Below are 22,386 nucleotides of genomic sequence, written 5' to 3'. Positions count from 1 at the left end.
ACACACACACACACACACACACACACACACACACATGACGAGGACTGAAACAGCCAGTACAGCAGTACAGGATGAAGGGAAGACACATTCTTCAATCAAGAAAGACCTGTGAGTGGCCATTAATCTGACGTCAGGAGCTCACATTACCCCAACAACAACAGCTCAGTGTAACAACCTCACCGACATCCGCTTATCCTTCAGAAACTTGGATTAGCAGGCTTTCCCGGACCCTATATACAGCGAAAAATGGAACCCACCTGCTCAATTACTGCTGGGTGAACAGGGGCGAAGAGTTATAGAGAGGTAACCTGCTAATTTTTTCCCGGTCGCGGATCGAACCCAGTTGTTTCGTAGGGGAGATCCACCAGCATGGAACACTTACCTGAAAAAAAAGGACAAGGAGGAATTAGAAAAGGTCCAAAGATATGCAACGAGACTAGTTCCTGAGCTGAAGGGATTGAGCTATGAGGAAAGACTGAGAGAACTGGACCTTACCACCCTGGAGGAAAGGTGAGTTAGGGGGAGACATGATAACAACATACAAGATTCGAGGGGAAATTGACAATTTAAACAAAAGCAGCGTTGTTCAAAGTTAGGAACAGCAGCACGAAGGGTCATGGATGGAAACTAGAGACGCAAATACGTCACAAAACGTCAGAAAAAACGTTTTCAGTGGTAAAGCTCTCAATAAGAGGATCAGGTTAGACGTAGAAGCTGTTGAACCTAATTACATTCAAAGTTTTATATGACAATAATGTAAAAGATTGAGAAATTAGTCATTGAATTAATTTAAGAACGTTCGGAAGGCGGGGACTAGGAGCCTAGCTCAACCCTGCGAGTACAGCTACAGGCACATCTCAGCCACCGGCTCTACAGGGGCCGGTGGCTGAGCGGACAGCACGCTGGGCGCGTGATCCTGTGATCCCCGGTTCAATTCCGGCGAGAAACAATGGGCAGAGTTTCTTTCACCCTGATGTCTCCTGTTACCTAGCAGTAAATAGGTACCTGGGAGTTAGTCAGCTGTCACGGGCTGCTTCCTGGGGTATGTGTGAGTGTGGAGGGGGGGGGGGGAAATAATAGTAACAGTTGATTGACAGTTGAGAGGCGGGCCTAAAGAGCAGAGCTCAATCCCCGCAAGCACAACTAGGTGAATACATCTAGGTGCTTCCAGTTCTGCAAGCACTGGAACACAAGTAACAATGATATAAAATAGGAACAATGTCACATTGGTATAAAATATATATATATATACCCTGGCCCACCCATAGACTCAGCCCAGTGAGTTATTACAGCCCTAATTTTCCAAGGGGAGGAAATTAGTATATCATAATATATTTCTCAATTAGCGTTTTCTCCAACTTTAAATCATTCTTCGGGTTTCTCCCTCAGGCCTTCATGACCAATGGCACCAACATGAATCTCCAAGTCTCCACCACAGGCTTCTCCAACAACCATAAAGAGGTCGACTTTGACAAGGAGCCCGGCAAGGTGAGACTATTTTTGTTTTTTCCCCTTTTTTCGTTTTATCACATCATTTTGAATTGCTTTTATATTCTCGTGGGTTTTGTTTAGGCAGACAGGTGATAAAACTCATTGTGGTGTTTGTTTGTTTGTGTGTTACCAGGAGGCCTGGTCGACGACCGGGCCGCGGGGACGCTAAGCCCCGGAAGCACCTCAAGGTAACCGGGAGCTGAGTTGGTCGTGAATCTGGTCTGACTGGTCTATATCACAGATATAAAAGCTTTTCAAAGTTACCCATCACAGATGAGGACACAGTTCAAATACACCAATCACAGATGAGGACACAGTTCAAATGCACCAATCACAGATGAGGACACAGTTCAAATGCACCAATCACAGATGAGGACACAGTTCAAATGCACCAATCACAGATGAGGACACAGTTCAAATGCACCAATCACAGATGAGGACACAGTTCAAATGCACCAATCACAGATGAGGACACAATTCAAACGCACCAATCACAGATGAGGACACAATTCAAATGCACCAATCACAGATGAGGACACAATTCAAACGCACCAATCACAGATGAGGACACAATTCAAATGCACCAATCACAGATGAGGACACAGTTCAAATGCACCAATCCCAAATCTAGAAACATTACAAACGCACCAAACACAGACGAGGAAACTTTTCCAGCTGAGGATTGACTTAAATAACTTAGAATTTAGGCACCGTTGACCTGAAATGGTCTCGTGACCTTGGATGACCTTGTTGGCCACCCGTCGTCTCCGGGTCATTGGTCTCTTATAAACCCTTCTCAAAGGGCCCCGCATCATTAGACCAAAACTACCGGGTTTAGCACTGAGGGACCTATTTAAACCAGTCCTGGGGGAGGGGAGTAGGGGGGTAGGTTTGTTTGGTCTATAACTACTATAATCTTGAGAACTACCAGATTACGTAGCATTAATGTAACTAACGATGCCAGCCCTTCGAGGGAGCCGCCCCCAATCCCCCCCTCCCCTCTCGTGATCCAAGCAACTATAATTTTTGCAATTATAGTACCAATGGCAGCGTGGCCCCGGGTAGTTAGGTAGGCAGGTAAGAGGTGTTGGGAACTATCAACAATCTTAAAACCCATTCAAGAATCAATAATAAGCAACAATACATAACAAACATTTGATAAACAAAAGAAGAATCACCGCCACGTGGAGTAAAAAAAAATATACACAAATTCACTATATGGCAACACCGTAAACGCGCGAAAAAGTTCGACGTAAACATTAGCGACGACACATCACGACGCGCGAAAATTAAAGAACGCTAAAACGTGAAGGGGGTCCGAGAGAGCATGTTCTAAAATAAACAAAAAATTCAAATTAGAGGGATTTAAAGTACGCGTTAATTACGCGATGTAAAGATGACGGGAAATATGAGAAGAAAAATATTTTGAAAAAACGCAGGATATCTTGACATAGATTTGGGGAAAAAAAAATATTTGGGTAGAAAATCATTATTTTTATTGTTGTAACCCTTTCACTGTTGTTCCCTTACTGTTGTAACCTTTCACTGTTGTTCCCTTACTGTTGTAACCCTTTCACTGTTGTTCCCTTACTGTTGTAACCTTTCACTGTTGTTCCCTTACTGTTGTAACCTTTCACTGTTGTTCCCTTACTGTTGTTCCCTTACTGTTGCAACCCTTACACTGTAGTTCCTTTACTGCTGTAACCGTTTCACTGTTGTTCCCTTACTGTTGTAACCTTTCACTGTTGTTCCCTTACTGTTGTAACCTTTCACTGTTGTTCCCTTACTGTTGTAACCTTTCACTGTTGTTCCCTTACTGTTGTAACCCTTTCACTGTTGTTCCCTTACTGTTGCAACCCTTACACTGTAGTTCCTTTACTGCTGTAACCGTTTCACTGTTGTTCCCTTACTGTTGTAACCCTTTCACTGTTGGTCCTTACTGTTTTAACCCTTTCAACGTGATTCCCTTACTGTTGTAACCATTTCACTGTTGTTATCTTACTGTTTTAATCCTTTCACCGTTGTTATCTTACTGTTTTAATCCTTTCACCGCTGTTATCTTACTGTTTTAATCCTTTCACCGCTGTTATCTTATTGTTTTAATCCTTTCACCGTTGTTATCTTACTGTGTTAATCCTTTCACCGTTGTTATCTTACTGTTTAAATCCTTTCACCGTTGTTATCTTACTGTTTAAATCCTTTCACCGTTGTTCCCTTATTGTTCTCCCCCTTGCTGTTGCCCCCCATACTGTTGATCCCTTACTGTTGACACCACTTACTGTTCATCACCTTACTGTTGACCGTTCCCCATTAACTGTTGTCACCGTAATGACACTACTGTTTAATAACCGCATCACATCAGGTGAAGTAAACGCTGGCTTGAGTGGCTCTAGACCCTAGGACCAAGGACACTTCAGCGCCGTCCATCCTGGGCCGAATATTTCCCCAATGTAAACAAAAAAACAAAAGAGAGCGGGCGCGCCGAGGATCCTGTTAAACAAAGACCCAATGGAGAAGTGATATTATTAAGCACATCTGTTGCCCTCCCCCGCGGCTCTGCTTTTACAGTAGCAGCAGCAGCAGCAGCAGCAGCAGCAATGAGAGATGGCAGGTGCGCTGAAGGACATATTAGCATATATTAATTTTCTTGCCTAGCGCATGCGCCTTGAGGGGGTTCGGAAACGCTAGCAGGTGGTGCCCGGGGTGGAGCGTAACGGGTCTAGGGGGGCGGAGCGTCAGGGCCCCGGGCCGCGCGTAATGCATCCTCGACGACAACAGGCTACTCATTTGGTAATTTACTCCGGTAATTAAGTTCATTTTGATAATGGAACGACACAAAAAAGTAGTTTGCTGTTTATTATACACGTCATATATACGGATCTACTAAGCGGTTATCATCAGGCGTGTAATTTATACTATAGCGGGCAAGAGACTTGATGTTAATGACTGACCCAGCCTAATTATTTTCCCATTATGAGGTAATTAAAGTTAATTAGCGCAAAGTGGCTCCGACAAGAGCTTGTTGGCACTGTCTAAGCCTACCCCCCTCCCCCCCTCCCCCTGTCACCCTTCCCTGCCTCTTAACCCCTTTTTTTCCACGGTTAATTACCGTTATTAAACCCCCCTTGATAGCCTAATCATCTTGTTAAACGCCCCAAGATCGTTAATCGCACTCACGTTCAGCGTTGGCCGTTATTAACTTCAAATATATTAACGTTTCTTAGACGCTAATATTTACGTAATTAAAGTTGCTTTAAGTGTCTTTAAATAAGACGTTTCTTCAATTAATACCATCCTATATTCTTCAATTAATATGCATCCTTATAAACAAATCCACAAGGGCCGTGACGAGGATTCGAACCTGCGTCCGGGAGCTTCATCCTTATATATTCTTATATTTGCAAATTATACCCCCTTAACCTCAAAGGGGATCTACCTGCCCCATTACCTTCAGGAAGTACCCGCCTGCCCCATTACCTTCAGGAAGTACCCGCCTGCCCCCATTACCTTCAGGAAGTACCCGCCTGCCCCCATTACCTTCAGGAAGTACCCGCCTGCCCCATTACCTTCAGGAAGTACCCGCCTGCCCCCATTACCTTCAGGAAGTACCCGCCTGCCCCCATTACCTTCAGGAAGTACCCGCCTGCCCCATTACCTTCATGAAGTACCCGCCTGCCCCCATTACCTTCAGGAAGTACCCGCCTGCCCCCATTACCTTCAGGAAGTACCCGCCTGCCCCCATTACCTTCAGGAAGTACCCGCCTGCCCCATTACCTTCAGGAAGTACCCGCCTGCCCCATTACCTTCAGGAAGTACCCGCCTGCCCCATTACCTTCAGAAAATACCCGCCTGCCCCATTACCTTCAGAAAATACCCGCCTGCCCCATTACCTTCAGGAAGTACCCGCCTGCCCCCATTAGCACCCATTAATCTACATGTAAAAATATTCCACGAAAGAAAATATGAAAAAATGTGTAAAAGTCGAGCAATATTTTTCCCGTCATGTTAATGAGTAAATAATTTATATTTCAATATCGATAATGGAAGCTCGAACTCTTCTGCTGGACATAATAGGTTGTTGGATCCGTTTAGGCTACGAATAGGTGATGAGATCCTTCAACACACTGCAATAGAAATATTTAGACTTTCTATAGCATAAGAGATCATATGAAGCGGCCTCGCTTCATGCAGGTCGGCGTTCAATCCCCAACCGTCCACAAGTGGTTGGGCACCATTCCTTTTCCCCTCGTCTCGTTCTGTTTAATAATCCTTATTAAACAGAATCCTTATCAGGGGTCAGGATGCTTATCCTGACCCCTACCCAGTGCTATATAGCCGTAACGGCTTAGCGCTTTCTCCTGATAGGTCCATGCCATTCCTATGCAATACATATATATATACGGATTCTTCTCCCTATTAAAGAGGTGATCCGACATTCTTTAACTAGGTGATAATTAACACTCTCCTAAAGTAATTAGATCCTCTTAGCTGGCCGACGTGTAATTAGCTGCTGCTATACTCCGCAATTGGTAATTGCGCTCTCCCAAACTACCCAGTAGGCAATTAGAGGCTCCACAATGACCCAGACGGCGATAAGTATGCAATAAACAAACCCCCCTAACACGTGGTTGCCCCCCCCCCCCCCCCGGCCAATCCTACATACAGCGATAGAAGAAGACTCTAAACTCCTTCAGGAAGAAAAAGAAATTGAAATTGATTTCAGGAAGTGTAAACACGTTTCAGTCTTTCCTTCAGCGCTAGAATCGACCGGTTTAGGTCGCGTTGCTTCTTTTTTTGTTTATGATCGCATTCCAAACAGCTTCGAAATATGGCTTAAATATAGTCGTCGTGACTTGGCGCTTTCCACTGATAGTTCCCCCCCCCCTTCCTCCCTCTCCTCCCCCCCCCCCTTCCCAGTGCTTCTACCATGGGGGGGGGGGGAACGAGACAATTTGCATATGAACACCAGATGATTTGATAACGATCTTCAATTGACACACAGCAGGTGACAAGTCGTCCTATAAATGGACGTGTGTGTGTATGTGTGTATGTGTGTGTGTGTGTGTGTGTGTGTGTGTGTGTGTGTGTGTGTGTGTGTGTGTGTGTGTGTGTGTGTGTGTAAGTGGTGGGGCGAGGGTTTGACCCACTAAAAAGATAACCCATGTTTTTATTGCATGATGAGCACGCTGGGAGGTGCAATAAACTTTTACAGTGGAGAGAGAGAGAGAGAGAGAGAGAGAGAGAGAGAGAGAGAGAGAGAGAGAGAGAGAGAGAGAGAGAGAGAGAGAGAGAGAGAGGGAAGTAAGTAGCGTTTCCTTTCACCTCATGCCTCTGTACACCTGCCAATAAATATCATATCAAGGAGTTTGACAAGTTACATTCGGACCCAATCCATTGGATTGTCATTTGGTGATCAGTAGTTAGATACACACATACACACAGCGTGCCACAAGGGCCGATGGCTGACTGGACAGCACGCTGGACGATTGATCCTGTAGTCCCGGGTTCGATTCCCGGCGCCGGCGAGAAACAATGGGCAGAGTTTGCAGGCGATGAGTCACAATAACGTGGCTGAAGTATGTTGACCAGACCACACACTAGATGTTGAAGGGACGACGACGTTTCGGTCCGTCCTGGACCATTCTCTTTCTTTCTTTCTTTCACCCTGATGCCCCTGTTACCTAGCAGTAAATGTGTTCGAGCCAAGACCAAGTAGTGTACAGCTTACCTCGAGCAGGGAAAGGGAAAGTAGGTTGAGAGCTTCTAGAAACTAGGTTGAGAGCTTCTAGAAACTAGGTTGAGAGCTTCTAGAAACTAGGTTGAGAGCTTCTAGAAACTAGGTTGAGAGCTTCTAGAAACTAGGTTGAGAGCTTCTAGAAACTAGGTTGAGAGCTTCTAGAAACTAGGTTGAGAGCTTCTAGAAACTAGGTTGAGAGGGGAAGAAGGGAGGGGGAGAAGGTAGGGGGTGTAATTGAGCAATTAGTAAATGGACGAACAATTAATTAATTACACAGTATTCGCGTGACGCCCCCCCCCTGGTTCGTCAGGCCGTTATTGCTAAATTGCGATGTTCGCCCCCCCCCCCAGCCTGCTAGCCTTGTCCTAACTGTTGCGTTATAATTGAAACTCGTCTGACGATTCGAATGGTTTGTGGAATCTGGTCATAAAAGTTATGGATGGAGGTGGCTTTCGCGCCTTCCTCTTCCAGTACTTTCCACGTCTTGACCCCCCGTTCGAGGTACACCGGTACATTCCTTACATTTCTTGCCCCTTGTTTGTGGTTCCAGCCTCCCATTTGTGTGTTCTCGCGTTCGACTTTCTTTCCTTTAGAGAGAGCTGTCCTGGTCCGCCTGGTCCATTCTCTTCAGTATCTTGTATGGTGTGATCATTACCCGTCACACCTTGATTCAGTTCTGATTTTATGCTAGACATGTTGGGGACTGATGGCCGGTGTTGCATAGTCCAGTATTCTACATGTATATATATATATATATATATATATATATATATATATATATATATATATATATATATATATATATATATATATATATATATATATATATATATACTCTTTTTCCAGTGTTGGTCTAATATATATTGTGTTGTCAGTCCTGGTTTAGGTGTTAAACGATGGAGTGTCAGTGGGTGTAGGTAGTGGTGGTGGAGACAGTCAGTGGGTGTAGGTAGTGGTGGTGGAGACAGTCAGTGGGTGTAGGTAGTGGTGGTGGAGACAGTCAGTGGGTGTAGGTAGTGGTGGTGGAGACAGTCAGTGGGTGTAGGTAGTGGTGGTGGAGACAGTCAGTGGGTGTAGGTAGTGGTGGTGGAGACAGTCAGTGGGTGTAGGTAGTGGTGGTGGAGACAGTCAGTGGGTGTAGGCAGTAGTGGTGGTGGAGACAGTCAGTGGGTGTAGGCAGTAGTGGTGGTGGAGACAGTCAGTGGGTGTAGGCAGTAGTGGTGGTGGAGACAGTCAGTGGGTGTAGGCAGTAGTGGTGGTGGAGACAGTCAGTGGGTGCAGGCAGTAGTGGTGGTGGAGACAGTCAGTGGGTGCAGGCAGTAGTGGTGGTGGAGACAGTCAGTGGGTGCAGGCAGTAGTGATAAGAACCACTGTGTTAAGGGTATGTAGTATGAGGCCAAGATGATGGGTGTGTGTCAACAAGACTCCCTCAAACGACGACCAATCGCGTAGCAGCAATTGGCAAGTCCTGCAGCACGACCCTGCAACCCGACCAAGCAGTTCAGTATTCACGAATCAACATATCATCTCATATTTTCCGCTCGGGGCGGCTTTCCTCGCGTTAATTGAGAGGACTTCCTGGCGGGAGTCTCCGCTACACCGGGGCCATGTATACCTGGCCGTCTCCCGCGTCCTCACCCATGTATAAAGGGGCCTCCCCCACCACCCCCATAGACGCCACAAACCTGTCCCATAGACGTCACAATCCAACCCCATAGATAACACAACCCCACTCTATATCCGACACAAACCGAGCATTGAAGATAGCCTTTCAACCGCTTCAAAAGAGGGGGGAGGGATATCAACCCCCCTCCTATAAACGACACAAACCTCCCTATAAACGACACAACCCTCCCTATAAACAACACAACCTCACCCCCTATAAACAACACAACCTCACCTCCTATAAACAACACAACCTCACCCCCTATAAACAACACAACCTCACCCCCTATAAACAACACAACCTCACCCCCTATAAACGAGACAACCCTCCCCTATAAACGACACAACCCCCCCTATAAACGACACAACCTCACCCCCCTATAAACAACACAACCTCACCCCCCTATAAACGACACAAACCCCCCTATAAACGACTCAACCTCACCCCCCTATAAACAACACAACCTCACCCCCCTATAAACGACACAAACCCCCCTATAAACGACACAACCCTCCCCTATAAACGACACAAACCCCCCTATAAACAACACAACCTCACCCCCCTATAAACGACACAAACCCCCCTATAAACGACACAACCTCACCCCCCTATAAACAACACAACCCCAACATAAAGGACCGTCTTAAAACGGGTTCAATGATGCGGGAATCACACCCAACAGCCGTCAACCCGGCAGCTCCGAGGCGACTCCATCCTTTATACCCGGTGTGATCGCTGCTGTTGTTGTTGTTGTTATAGACGAGAAAGTCACTTCGAGAGAGAGAGAGGGGGGGGGGGGGTTGGGGGTGGTGCTCAGGGACAATGGCCCTTGTGAAGTCGTATTATTGGGGCTATTCCTGCGCAACGCCTCGCTTCCTGCTTCAATGGACCTGCCCATTTGACGTCTCAGAGGACAATGGGTGTAGCGGGTGTCACACTCTCCTCCTTCCCTCTACACCCCCCCCCCTTCCCTTTACCCCTCTGCCCCTTAGCCCTTATTTTTCTCCATGTAAAACACCCAGGCCTCTCTCTCTCTCTCTCTCTCTCTCTCTCTCTCTCTCTCTCTCTCTCTCTCTCTCTCTCTCTCTCTCTCTCTCTCTCTCTCTCTCAACCAAAAGATATAATTCCAGAAAGTAATTATTCACAGCGGAAAGGGCAGATAATCATCCGAAACGCTGATGAAACAGAAGAAGTGTTAGAAAAGCTCAGAGGACGTCAGCAGCACGAATAGAGACGTCAGCCAGGAGAGAGAGAGAGGGGGGGGGTGGCTGGGGTGTGGGGAGGGGGGCAGAGGTGATGGGGAATAGGGGGGTGTAAGGGGGGGAGAGGGGATCGCGTTGACCGGCATGAAATCAATATTTACCTCTTTCTTCAGTGACCCGTGTGTGAATAGGGCAGGGGAACGGGTGTCAAAGGTGAAGAAGGGACGACAGGCGCTGATTAACGGTGTCAAAGGTGTCGGGAGGGAGGGAGTGGGAGAGGGAGAGGGAGGGTAGTGGCGTTAAAGGTGGGAAGGGAGGGAATCTGATCAACCAGGCTGTGATTCATACGTTAGGTTGCGAGCAGCTGACTCCAACAGCCTGGTTGAATAGTCCAGCAACTACGAGGTCTGCTCGGGGACCGGGCCGCAGGGACGTTGAGATCCGAAATTATCGTGATGTAATGTAGAAGGCGCAGTGTCAAATGTTTACGAAAATGGAGAATATGGACAGAGAGAGAGAGAGAGAGAGAGAGAGAGAGAGAGAGAGAGAGAGAGAGAGAGAGAGAGAGAGAGAGAGAGAGAGAGAGAGACAGAGAGAGAGAGAGAGAGAGAGAGAGAGAGAGAGAGAGAGAGACAGAGAGAGAGAGAGAGAGAGAGAGAGAGAGAGAGAGAGAGAGAGAGAGAGAGAGAGAGAGAGAGACAGAGAGAGACAGAGTACTAGTAAAGGAGCATGGTATGGTCATAGTATATGGAATATGTGCTCAGATCACACATTATTCACATATATAACTAACTTCATGTGCTGCTTGAGCTACAAGTCACACTGGCTGAGCAAAGTACAGATAAGCAACACCTTAAGATCAATTATTTGTTTTTCTTTTACCTTTATATTGGCGGTAACAGACCTGAATGGAGTTCATATACGGGAACATACTGAAGGAGCTCAACCCATCATCATAGGAAGGAGAAATATAGGGGATATGATCCAAACATACAAAATACTTAGTGGCATCACTGGCATAGAGACACGCAAGGGCAGTAAGCAAAATAAAATAGCCGATCTCCATCCTTAGTTTTAAAAAAATGAATAACAATAAGGGGGGCAATGCACTATTAATTTGTTAAGACGGGGCCAGCAGCTGAAACTCAATCCTACAGGCTCTTTTAGGTAAGAACACACACACACACACACACACACACACACACACACACACACACACACACACACACACACAGACACACACACACACACACACACACACACACACACACACACACACGCACACCTTCATATGTAGATATGATAGGGCCCAGTAGGCTCAGGAATCTGTACACCAGTTGAGTGACAGTTGAGAGGCGGAACCAAAGAGCCAGAGCTCAACCCCCGGAAGCACAAATAGATGAGTACAACCTATTTTCCTGTACAAAATTCTCACCCCGCGAGCTAAACCTGACCAGAAATACACTAATTGGCTGCTAATGGGTCGGAGCTAACAGCCAACGAAACTCCAATTTATGGCACTGGTTCCCCTCGGCAGTTAACGAGGAGGAACAAGGCAGTTACTGGAGGCACGGCTATTAAACTGTCACTCAAACGTCTTGGCCGCCAACTATCACACAAGAGGACTTGACCTTTGAGTTACTTTGACTCACTACAAGTAACGCCTTAAGCAACAACATTAAGTAATAAGTCGCGTCTTGGAACACTAAAACTAGGCAAGGAGGTTATCTTGAGATGATATGATTTCTCGGACTTTGAAGGACTCGCTAGATGATACATCTAGACGAACGTTCAACATCTAGACGAACGTTCAACATCTAGACGAACGTTCAACATCTAGACGAACGTTCAACATAACTACATGACTCTTGAAAATCTAGATGAACGTTCGACATCTGGAATTCAGATGAATGTTCAACATCGAGACAATTCAAGACAATGTGCAAACAAATTTAACTGCTTTTAGAACGACTTCAAAATACTTACACTTAAACCCGTATTCATCTAGAGCCCAAGTGTGCGCTACATATATACACACACTAACTAACAGACCAAGTGTGAGGTTATCAACTAGAGATATCAGGTAGGGATATCCTCCTCATCCTCGAGGCTGATAATTTAGATATCAAGTCTCTCCTTATTACCCAAGACAGGCCAGCCAGGGCCTGGCCTGCCCCTCGACCCAGCGAGTGGTCCTCGAGGTAACGGATATGGAGGCATAATGGGCCGACTGGTGCGTGTGGTCGAGGACCGACATAAAAGCCTATTAGAGAGTGTGAACAGAGAGGTCGTCCCGCCCCGGGCTAGGTTTGGACAGATTTACTGGGCCTTGATGGATGGCCCGTTTTATAGACCTATTCTTACCAGCTCTCTCTCGCATCCCTCGGCCTATCCTGCGGTCCACCTGCCTCCTGCACGATGCCTATCCTCTCCAAATCCCAGAAAACATCTTCCTACGGTATGCTGCATCCTTAATTGAGCTAAAACTGACAGGCAAATGGCCGAAACGTTGGGTTGAGTGGATAGAGTAACGCCTCAAGTTGGCAAGATTTGCGGTCACTGGCCCATTTTCTATGGTTAAAGGTACATTTTTCTCTGGTCAGGGGACACGTTGTTGGGTCTGACCGCAGTAGCCTCGCTGGTCAAGGAGGCGGGCGGGGGTGTTGGCCCATGGTCCAACAATTTCTCAAAAGGTTGGAAAGTGTATTTGGAAACGGTGTGGTGAGGCGTTTTTGTCCGGACAAATGATGGAGGCAGTGATGACTAGATGGCTGTATCAGGAGATAACTGTTGTGAGAGTGACTGTATTGGGTGGTTGGTGGTGGTGGCTGTTGCTCCAGGAACAGACGGTGATGACGGAACATGTTTGGCTTGGTCGTCGGATGATAGATCTATCTTGGCCGTCGTCTGATAGATCTATCTTGGCCGTCGTGTGATAGATCTATCTTGGCCGTCGTCTGATAGATCTATCTATCTTGGCCGCCGTCTGATAGATCTATCTTGGCAGCCGTCTGATAGATCTGGCTTCTGGTTCATATATATTTGTTTATATATATATATATATATATATATATATATATATATATATATATATATATATATATATATATATATATATATATATACACAATATATAGAGTTCTAACATTCTTGTACAGCCACTAGTACGCATAGCGTTTCGGGCAGGGCCTTAATCCTAATTTTCCCCTGGAATACGACCCGCTAAATCGTTTAACAACCAGGTACCCATTCACTGCTGGGTGAACAGAGGCTACAGTTAAGGATTGGCGCTGGGCCAATCCTCCCCCGGTCAAGATACGAACCCAGGCGAAAGCGCTCGCGAAGCGCCGGGTGGGTGTCTTACCACTGCTCCACTTTATATGCTACATAGATCTTCGGCTGTGTCAGGTCACCCTGTTCCCGTCTGAGAGTTAATGGCGTCCTAGCTGTGGCGTCCTAGCTGTGGTGTCCTAGCTGTGGTGTCCTAGCTGTGGCGTCGTAGCTGTAGTGTCCTAGCTGTGGCGTCCTAGCTGTAGTGTCCTAGCTGTGGCGTCCTAGCTGTAGTGTCCTAGCTGTGGTGTCCTAGCTGTGGCGTCCTAGCTGTAGTGTCCTAGCTGTGGTGTCCTAGCTGTAGTGTCCTAGCTGTGGTGTCCTAGCTGTGGCGTCCTAGCTGTGGCGTCCTAGCTGTGGCGTCCTAGCTGTGGTAGTGGACATAGTGGAGGCCCCCCTAACAATAATGGTTGACTTTATTGGTCAATAACCTGTTGTAGAGAGTTTTGACCAAGCAAGGCTTCGTTTATTGCCCCTTCCCTAACGGTTGTAGCCCCCACGCTACAAACTGCCTTTAGAAACTTGTGTCAGGAATAATTCAGAACCCTGTATACCACATATGTCAGACCAATCCTGGAGTATGTAGCTCCAGCCTGGAGTCCATACCTTGTTAAGCACAAGAGAAAGTTAGAGAAGATTTAGCGGTATGCCACCAGACTCGTCCCAGAGCTGAGAGATATGAGTAACGAGGAAAGGCTACGGGAGCTAAACCTCAGGTCCTTGGAAAGACATGATCACCACCTACAAAATTCTCAGAGGAATTGACAGGGTAGGGAAAGACAAACTATTTTACACGGGTGGAACACGAACAAGGGGACACAGGTGGGAACTTAGTACCCAAATGAGCCACAGAGACATTAAAAAGAATTTGTTAGTGTCAGAGTAGTTAACAGATGGAATGCATTAGGCAGTGATGTGGTGGAGGCTGACTCCATACACAGTTTCAGATGTAGATATGATAGAGCCCAGTAGGCTCAGGAACCTGTACACCAGTTGATTGACAGTTGAGAGGCGGGACCAAAGAGCCGAAGCTCAACCCCCGCAAGCACAACTAAGGTGAGTACGTTGTATTCTACTGTGTTATTTGTATATTTCATCCCGATGTATTCTGCTGTAGGTTGTTATCTTGATGTATTTCGGAGTATTTTAAACCTGGATCTATTTCGCTACAAAAACGCCCTTACTGAAGTAGTTAAGAACTAGTTGATCGTTATATCGAGACTTTTGAACCTCCTCAGAGAGACTTAAGGAGGTCCAAGGACCACAAGGACCGGGATTGCTAGATCCCAGGATTGGGATTAGCAGCTGCAACCACATTGTATCATCGTACAGATTCACTGGTTTGTGCTTCTATCCTCCTTTCCTCAGTTACCTTGTCACGGTGATGTTGCCTGACAATACCTCTAATTTGTAGTAGAGTCTTGGGTATGAATTTTGTTCGAGGAGGTGTTCACTTGAGACAGTTAAGCAAGTCCCAGCTGTGTCTGGGTACAAGTGACAGGATGAACAACCCAGCGGGTTTTCTTCCTATTGGGGAGTGTTGTACATGCTGCTAAGGCGGTGTGTCCACTCACAGGATGAGTGCCGCTGCCCAATACTGTCACTATGGCGGTGTGTCCACTCACAGGATGAGTGGCGCTGCCCAATACTGTCACTATGGCGGTGTGTCCACTCACAGGATGAGTGACGCTGCCCAATACTGTCACTATGGCGGTGTGTCCACTCACAGGATGAGTGGCGCTGCCCAATACTGTCACTATGGCGGTGTGTTCACTCACAGGATGAGTGGCGCTGCCCAATACTGTCACTATGGCGGTGTGTCCACTCACAGGATGAGTGGCGCTGCCCAATACTGTCACTATGGCGGTGTGTCCACTCACAGGATGAGTGGCGCTGCCCAATACTGTCACTATGGTGGTGTGTCCACTCACAGGATGAGTGACGCTGCCCAATACTGTCACTATGGCGGTGTGTCCACTCACAGGATGAGTGGCGCTGCCCTATAAACTCGCCCCTCGGGGCAAAATTTAAAAAAAATTTAAATTTGGGTATGAAGTATTCAATATGGTCTCCTTCAGCGCCTTCAGCAGCCAGCACATCTGCTCGTTCATTCCCACATATTCCAACATGGGAATGGAATGGAACTATCAGGGAAAACGCCAAGCCTGCGATTTGGAATGCCTATCCTAAATTTGCGATATCGGCGACTATCGCAAGGTTTTCTGCCCGATTTTTGCTTAGACTCAGTAGCGCTGCTTTAGTCAGTGCAGATCACTGCGGCATTAGTGTTTCGTTTAAGGCATCTTAACGCCTTAACAATGGCAGTTAGCTCTGCTTGTATTGAAAAGGCATAGTTCTTAATATGTGCTTTTTCTTCATTTCTGCGTTAAATGGCATTGTTCATAATTACAGTGCATGCTGCATTTTTTTTGCTGCTGCAAAACAATTGCATTTGTTATGGATTTTTTGTTAACATACTGTTGACCAGACCACACACTAGAAGTTGAAGAGACGACGACGTTTCGGTCCGTCCTGGACCATTCTCAAGGACCATTCTCAATTGACTTGAGAATTGTCCAAGACGGACCGAAACGTCGTCGTCCCTTCAACTTCTAGTGTGTGGTCTGGTCAACATACTTCAGCCACGTTATTGTGACTCATCGCCTGCTTAACATACTGTATTAAGTGTTATGTGAGTGTATATACCGAGTACTCACTTAGTTGTACTCACCTAGTTGTATTTGCGGGGTTGAGCTCTGGCTCTTTGGTCCCGCCTCTCAACTGTCAATCAACTGGTGTCAGTATATGAGTGTGTGTGTGTGTCTAAATAGGTGTGATTACCTAAATACACTTGCAGGGGTCGAGTCTTAGCTCCTGAGCCCTGCAATATCAGATGTCTCTTCTTTCCACCCCTCCCCCCATCACCTGTCTACACATCAGAAGTCCTCTTCATTGACTCACTTTTTTCATCTGAGAATCTGCTACGTCGCTGTCATGTCTCCTCTCCTTCCCCCCTCCAGGTGCACCTACGGTCGCCCTTCATCATGAACGGAGTGTGCGTCAGGTGGAGAGGCTACGTCGACCTTGAGCGACTGGATGGAGTGGCATGTCTGGAGTATGACGAGGACAGTGCCGCCGTGAGTATAGTGCTGCTGCTGGGGAAGGTGGGGGGAGGGTGAATAGGTGAGTAAGGGGGAAGGGGGTGAATAGGTGAGTAAGGGGGAAGGGGGGTGGATAGGTAAGGGGGAAGGGGGTGAATAGGTGAGTAAGGGGGAAGGGGGTGAATAGGTGAGTAAGGGGGAAGCGGGTGAATAGGTGAGTAAGGGGGAAGGGGGTGAATAGGTGAGTAAGGGGAAAAGGGGTAAGTGTAGGGGGGGAGATGATGAGTAAGGGGAGGTAAATATAATATCCTGTTGTTGTTATAGATTCAGCTACTGGGAATAAAAAGTTCCAAGTAGCACGGGCTATGGCGATCCCGTAGTGGACTTACCTAGGCACAGGAGCGGGGCTGTAACTGTAATAATGAATATCGTGAAGTAGGAGACTGTAATATATATATATACAACCCCACGCCTCATCTACCCTCCTCTGCCCCCCACGCAGGAGGAGGACCGGATACTACGAGAGGAGATCGAGAAATACAAGGCACGTCTTAGGGAGTTCGAAGAGAAGCAACGGGCCTTCCGCGTCCCTACCAGCGCCCACGCCCACGCCCACGCCCACGCTCACGCCCACACACACCACTCCGAGCAGGCTAACATACAAGTTCGCTAGCAGGTGAGAAATTGACAGAAAACCCCAACCGTTCTGTTGACACAATGTTTACTTTTTTCAATTTGAATATCAACATCCGTTAAGCCCCGCACACAGACTCATCTCATTGGCTGAGGGTGGGTCAGTAACAGCCAATCAGAGATGGCTGTGGGCGGGGCTTCTCTCTCTCTAACAGACACACAGGGGGACTACATATGTATATGTATACATAATACACTAATGATGGCTGTAAGTGGTACAAGAATCATTATAGGTCATTTAGCACAATGGTCTTTATGGTGTACCGGTAGAGAAATCATTATCGTCCAACTATCCTCAAATCTTTGTGCCGTTTTAGTCGTCTCGTTAAGTCGTTGATAAGTCATTGAACTATTTCTTGTTTCATTAAGGACCTATTAAGGTTATTCTACTTCCCTTTCCAATTATCCCAAAACTCATTACTTTAAATTTTTCCAACCCCATTATTCAAAATTACCCCAAACCCATTATTCAAAATTTCTCAAAACCCCTTATTCAAAATTTCCCAAACCCCCATTTCTAAAAATTCCCCCAACCCCACAAGGGGGCCTGATAGCTGAGTGGACTGCTCTTCAGATTCGTAGTTCTGAGGTTCCGGGTTCGATTCCCGGTGGAGGCGGAAACAAATGGGCAGTTTCTTTCACCCTGATGCCCCTGTTACCTAGCAGTAAATAGGTACCTGAGAGTTAGACAGCTGCTACGGGCTGCTTCCTGGGGTGTGTGTAACAAAAAGGAGGCCTGGTCGAGGACCGGGCCGCGGGGACGCTAAGCCCCGAAATCATATCTCAAGATAACCCATTTCCCAAAATTCTTACCGCCCCCCCCCCCTCTCCCTTCTCCCTTCCCCTTTTTCCCAATCACCAGCTTCCATCCCATTTCCCAAATAACGAACACTCTTTTATTTTCTGACTGGGGTCACCGCTCCTGTGCCAGGTAAGTTACGGGCTCACCATAGCCCGTGCTACTTGGAACTTGTTCCGAGTAGCTGAATCTATAACAACAACATTTCGTTTTCTTTCCAGATTCTAAGCCTGCTTCATCGAAAATCTTAACTACCAATTCTTGAGAAGAAGAAGAAGGTCGGGTCGGGGCGTTGTCAGCGGGGTTGTACGGAGTTCGAACAAGCTTGAAGACTGTTCGACAATTCGGAATGGATTCAAGGCTGTTATTACGCAATTGGACTGAGAAAGCGGCCACTCAGATGGTCTGAGAGAAACGAGCCAATTCAGAGGTTAGAAACAAGAGATCGGTACCGCTTGTACGAGAATCAAGACAATTAGGAATTGTGAAATGTTTTTTTTAAGACTGTTCGGAATGGGAAATTAAGACTGTTCGGAATGGGAAATTAAGACTGTTCGGAATGTTCGGAATACGGCTTTTGTAATTGTTCAGAGTTCTAAATGGTGTTAGACACGGCCTCGAGTGCCATATGTTCCAAACAAGGCTGTTCCATAGAACAATTTGAAAAGGACAACAAGCGCAATTGTAAATGCTTGTCCTGTCCGTTTACAAAAAAAAAGTCACCAATCAGGACCCAAGAAGCTCCATATTTCCGCCAATCAGGATCCAGGGAGTACTAGTACTCTAGTACTCCTCTAGTACTTTTTTCCCCCCATTGATCAAGCTTTGCTGACAACTGAACAATCCACCCCTCCTCTTCCTCTTTCCCTAACGAGGCAATTGAGTAGTTAACCATGAAGAGGCTGATAGTGTACGTTAATCAAAACAAACCTTATATATGAGAATATCTAATAATTACGCTCATCTCTCTAACAATACCTAACCACACTAACGACAGAACTACCTACTAATGCGTGTGTATAGTAACTATCACTATCTAACAATGCTATTAATAACTGTAACGATTTAAGATTACTAATCGAAGTCAATCATCATGATTGGAATTTCAGCTGAAATTCAAAGTCCAGTTTCCCAACCCATCCTCCTGTTTTGGTAGTTCTTACAGGAACGACGAGGATCCCGCCAAACACACACCGAAACTACGACGTTGGTACAACGTTCGAACAAGTTTTAACACCTAACCAATTATAACAAGCAATATAGCAAGTTGTAACAACGTTCTAATACGTCATAAACACGTTAAGCCAAGATGTAACAACTTTATTACAAGTTGTAACAAGCGGAAAATAGAGACAGTTTCGGTTTGTGTTTCCAGGGACCATAGTGCATATACCGACATACAACACAATTAGAAAGTAGAAATCGGTACTATTGAATTTGGACAAACCGGAAAACGAGTTTCTACTTATGTTGCAAAGACAAACTAACCCTAACCTTACCTTTCTAGGTCTAATACATGCTATCTGAGGCCAAATATAGTCCATGTGTGGGCTAGGTCGGTTGGAGCCGGTCGGCCGAGCGGACAGCACGCTGGACTTGTGATCCTGTGGTCCCTGGTTCGATCCCGGGCGCCGGCGAGAAACAATGGGCAGAGGTTCTTTCACCCTATGCCCCCTGTTACCTAGCAGTAAAATAGGTACCTGGGTGTTAGTCAGCTGTCACGGGCTGCTTCCTGGGGGTGGAGGCCTGGTCGAGGACCGGGCCGCGGGGATACTAAAACCCCGAAATCATCTCAAGATAACCTCAAGATAACAAGATAGGCCTAGGAATATTTAATTTTTTTTAGCATAATTTCTTTCGGACTTTATAAAATGAAAAGTACAAAGTTCTACTGTCTAATTGCTTAGTACGTCTAAGTTTGTACTATGTTGCACATAGTTACAAATGTTTCTATTTAAACAGGAGGATGGGTTGGTACTCCAGTGTCACACAATGAACCGGTATCTCCCTCCCCTCCAAGTTATACCTTGTAGAACACAGGGAGTGCCATGTTCATCTCTGTTGCCATCTGAAGAACACAGGGAGAGACATGTTCATCTCTGTTGCCATCTGAACAACACAGGGAGTGCCATGTTCATCTCTGTTGCCATCTGAAGAACAAAGGGAGTTGCCATGTTCCTCTATTACAATCTGAAGAACACAGGGAGTGCCATGTTCATCTCTGTTGCAATCTGAAGAACAAAGGGAGTTGCCATGTTCCTCTATTACAATCTGAAGAACAAAGGGAGTTGCCATGTTCATCTCTATTGCAATCTGAAGAACACAGGGAGATACATGTTCATCTATTACAATCATAGAACACAGGGAGAGACATGTTCATCTCTGTTGCAATGTGAAGAACAAATGGAGTGCCATGTTCAACTATTACAATGTGAAGAACACAGGGAAAAACATGTTCATCTCTGTTGCTCGCCCAACGCAATATAAACCCTACAGTTGGCACTTATAAAACACTCGTATTGACAACCATTTAATATAAAACCAATAGTGCTGTACTAACAATTCCGATCCTAACCCCCCCCCCTTTCCTCTGGTTTAAACCCCCTAACATACGTCCGGTTTAATACAGTGACCCCCAAACCTCTGTTTAGACCCGCAGTAACCTTTCACAGCCGCCTGGCCTCCTTCTTCTATAGCTGTTTGACACCAACCCCTGACCAGGGCCTCTTAACTAATTGGTCTAACCCATTGCCACATTGTTAACCAAACCCTCGCACTTAATAGGCCATTTAGAGTAACCCCATAGACTCTTTAACCCACCCTTATATTTAAGTGATCATATGTTTTAAACATGCCCCCCTTACCCCACGTTTTGAACATGTGTGTATATATGACTTCCCTTCTCCCATGCTCCCCCCCCTCTCCCTTAAGGTAGGATTCATTCTTCCTTTTTTTGATGTTAATGTGAGAAATACAAATGTTTATGTTGTTAATGGTGATTTTTTTTTGTTTGGTTTGTGTTTGTTTGTGAGATGGCTGGTAGAAGTCAATGACGGTCGGTGCCATGATATCCGTGTACCAGCCCACACAGGTGCCGGTCTGCTCCTCCAACTATGAACAGAATATTTACATAATTCAATGATGAGAGACCAAATCTAGTCGAACTTATCCTACCCTAACCTGACCTAACTTAACCTAACCTGATCTAACTTTAGCTAGATTAGATTTGGTTGATAAAAAACAAAAATTATGAATACTAGACTATCTACTAGAGCATTCAGTACTAGTTGTGATACTGCTGCCAGAGCAGTGGTGGTGGTAGGGAGGGTGTTGGCAGACTAGGTAGTGTTTCAGACTGTTTCAGACTGTCTGAAACTGACAGAGACGTGTGTGCAATACCTGAGCATGTCATGGTATGGTAATGTTCCCCCTCGTATGATTTGTCTGTGTTATTGCTTAAATAATCCAGTGACGTGCTGATGGAACACCGGGGCTGATGGGGGAGATGATACCCCTCTCTCTCTCTCTCTCTCTCTCTCTCTCTCTCTCTCTCTCTCTCTCTCTCTCTCTCTCTCTCTCTCTCTCTCTCTCTCGTCATTATATTACCTTCTCTTGTACTTTCAGATCTTTCTTTCAGGAGATACAAGGTTTCCGTGTTATCACTTATTATTATTCTCTCTCTCTCTCTCTCTCTCTCTCTCTCTCTCTCTCTCTCTCTCTCTCTCTCTCTCTCTCTCTCTCTCTCTCTCTCTCTCTCATTCCCTCGTTAGCTTCCTCCCCATCTCCCCGTCTCCAAAAACATACGACCGATGTGTATATTTTGTAAAGGCTTTGTTGGCACCCTTGTATGATGTATTTATGTGTATGAGAGAATGTGTATAGCAAGCTGTAATGGAAGAATGATAATGTGTATAGATTATAATGATATAATAAAATGTTTTTTGATTAACTTACCTGTTATTATTGGCCTTGTCTTGGGTATAGTGACTGTAGTGAGAGTGATGGTAGTGGTGATGGTGGCTGTAGTGATGGTGGTGGTGAGGGTGATGATGATGTCTCTTGTGGTGGTGATGGTGTAGGGCTGTAGGCAATGATGCCTCAAGTGATAGTGGCGGTTGTGTGTTGTGGAGGAGATGGTGTTGCTGGTGATAGTGAGGGCTGTGGTGTAGGTGTCACCATCACTCCTAAAATAAGTAAACAAGGGAACAAAACGTATAATAATTAGTTTTGTCGGGGACAGGAAGCGTATATATATATATATATATATATATATATATATATATATATATATATATATATATATATATATATATATATATATATATATATATTATTAAATATGACCGAAAAAGTAAGATTAATAATTC

The 22,386-nt window shown here is 45.8% G+C and overlaps 1 protein-coding gene across 1 annotated transcript in view; it reads left to right on the top strand.

Annotated features, from left to right (window-relative positions):
* The window catches only part of LOC123751698 (protein big brother), a 124,775-nt gene extending 102,807 nt beyond the window's left edge, over window positions 1–21,968 (top strand). The window contains exons 4-7 of the mRNA XM_069319262.1: window positions 1,390–1,488; window positions 16,447–16,563; window positions 17,030–17,203; window positions 18,241–21,968. Of these exons, the coding sequence (XP_069175363.1) occupies window positions 1,390–1,488; window positions 16,447–16,563; window positions 17,030–17,200 (387 nt within the window). The 3' untranslated portion in view covers window positions 17,201–17,203; window positions 18,241–21,968. The remainder of the gene's footprint in view (window positions 1–1,389; window positions 1,489–16,446; window positions 16,564–17,029; window positions 17,204–18,240) is intronic.
* The last annotated feature ends 418 nt before the right edge of the window (window positions 21,969–22,386 follow it).

Source organism: Procambarus clarkii, chromosome 92 (assembly GCF_040958095.1).
Source record: "Procambarus clarkii isolate CNS0578487 chromosome 92, FALCON_Pclarkii_2.0, whole genome shotgun sequence".
NCBI lineage: Eukaryota > Metazoa > Arthropoda > Malacostraca > Decapoda > Cambaridae > Procambarus > Procambarus clarkii.
This window is presented reverse-complemented; position numbering and strand designations above follow the sequence as displayed.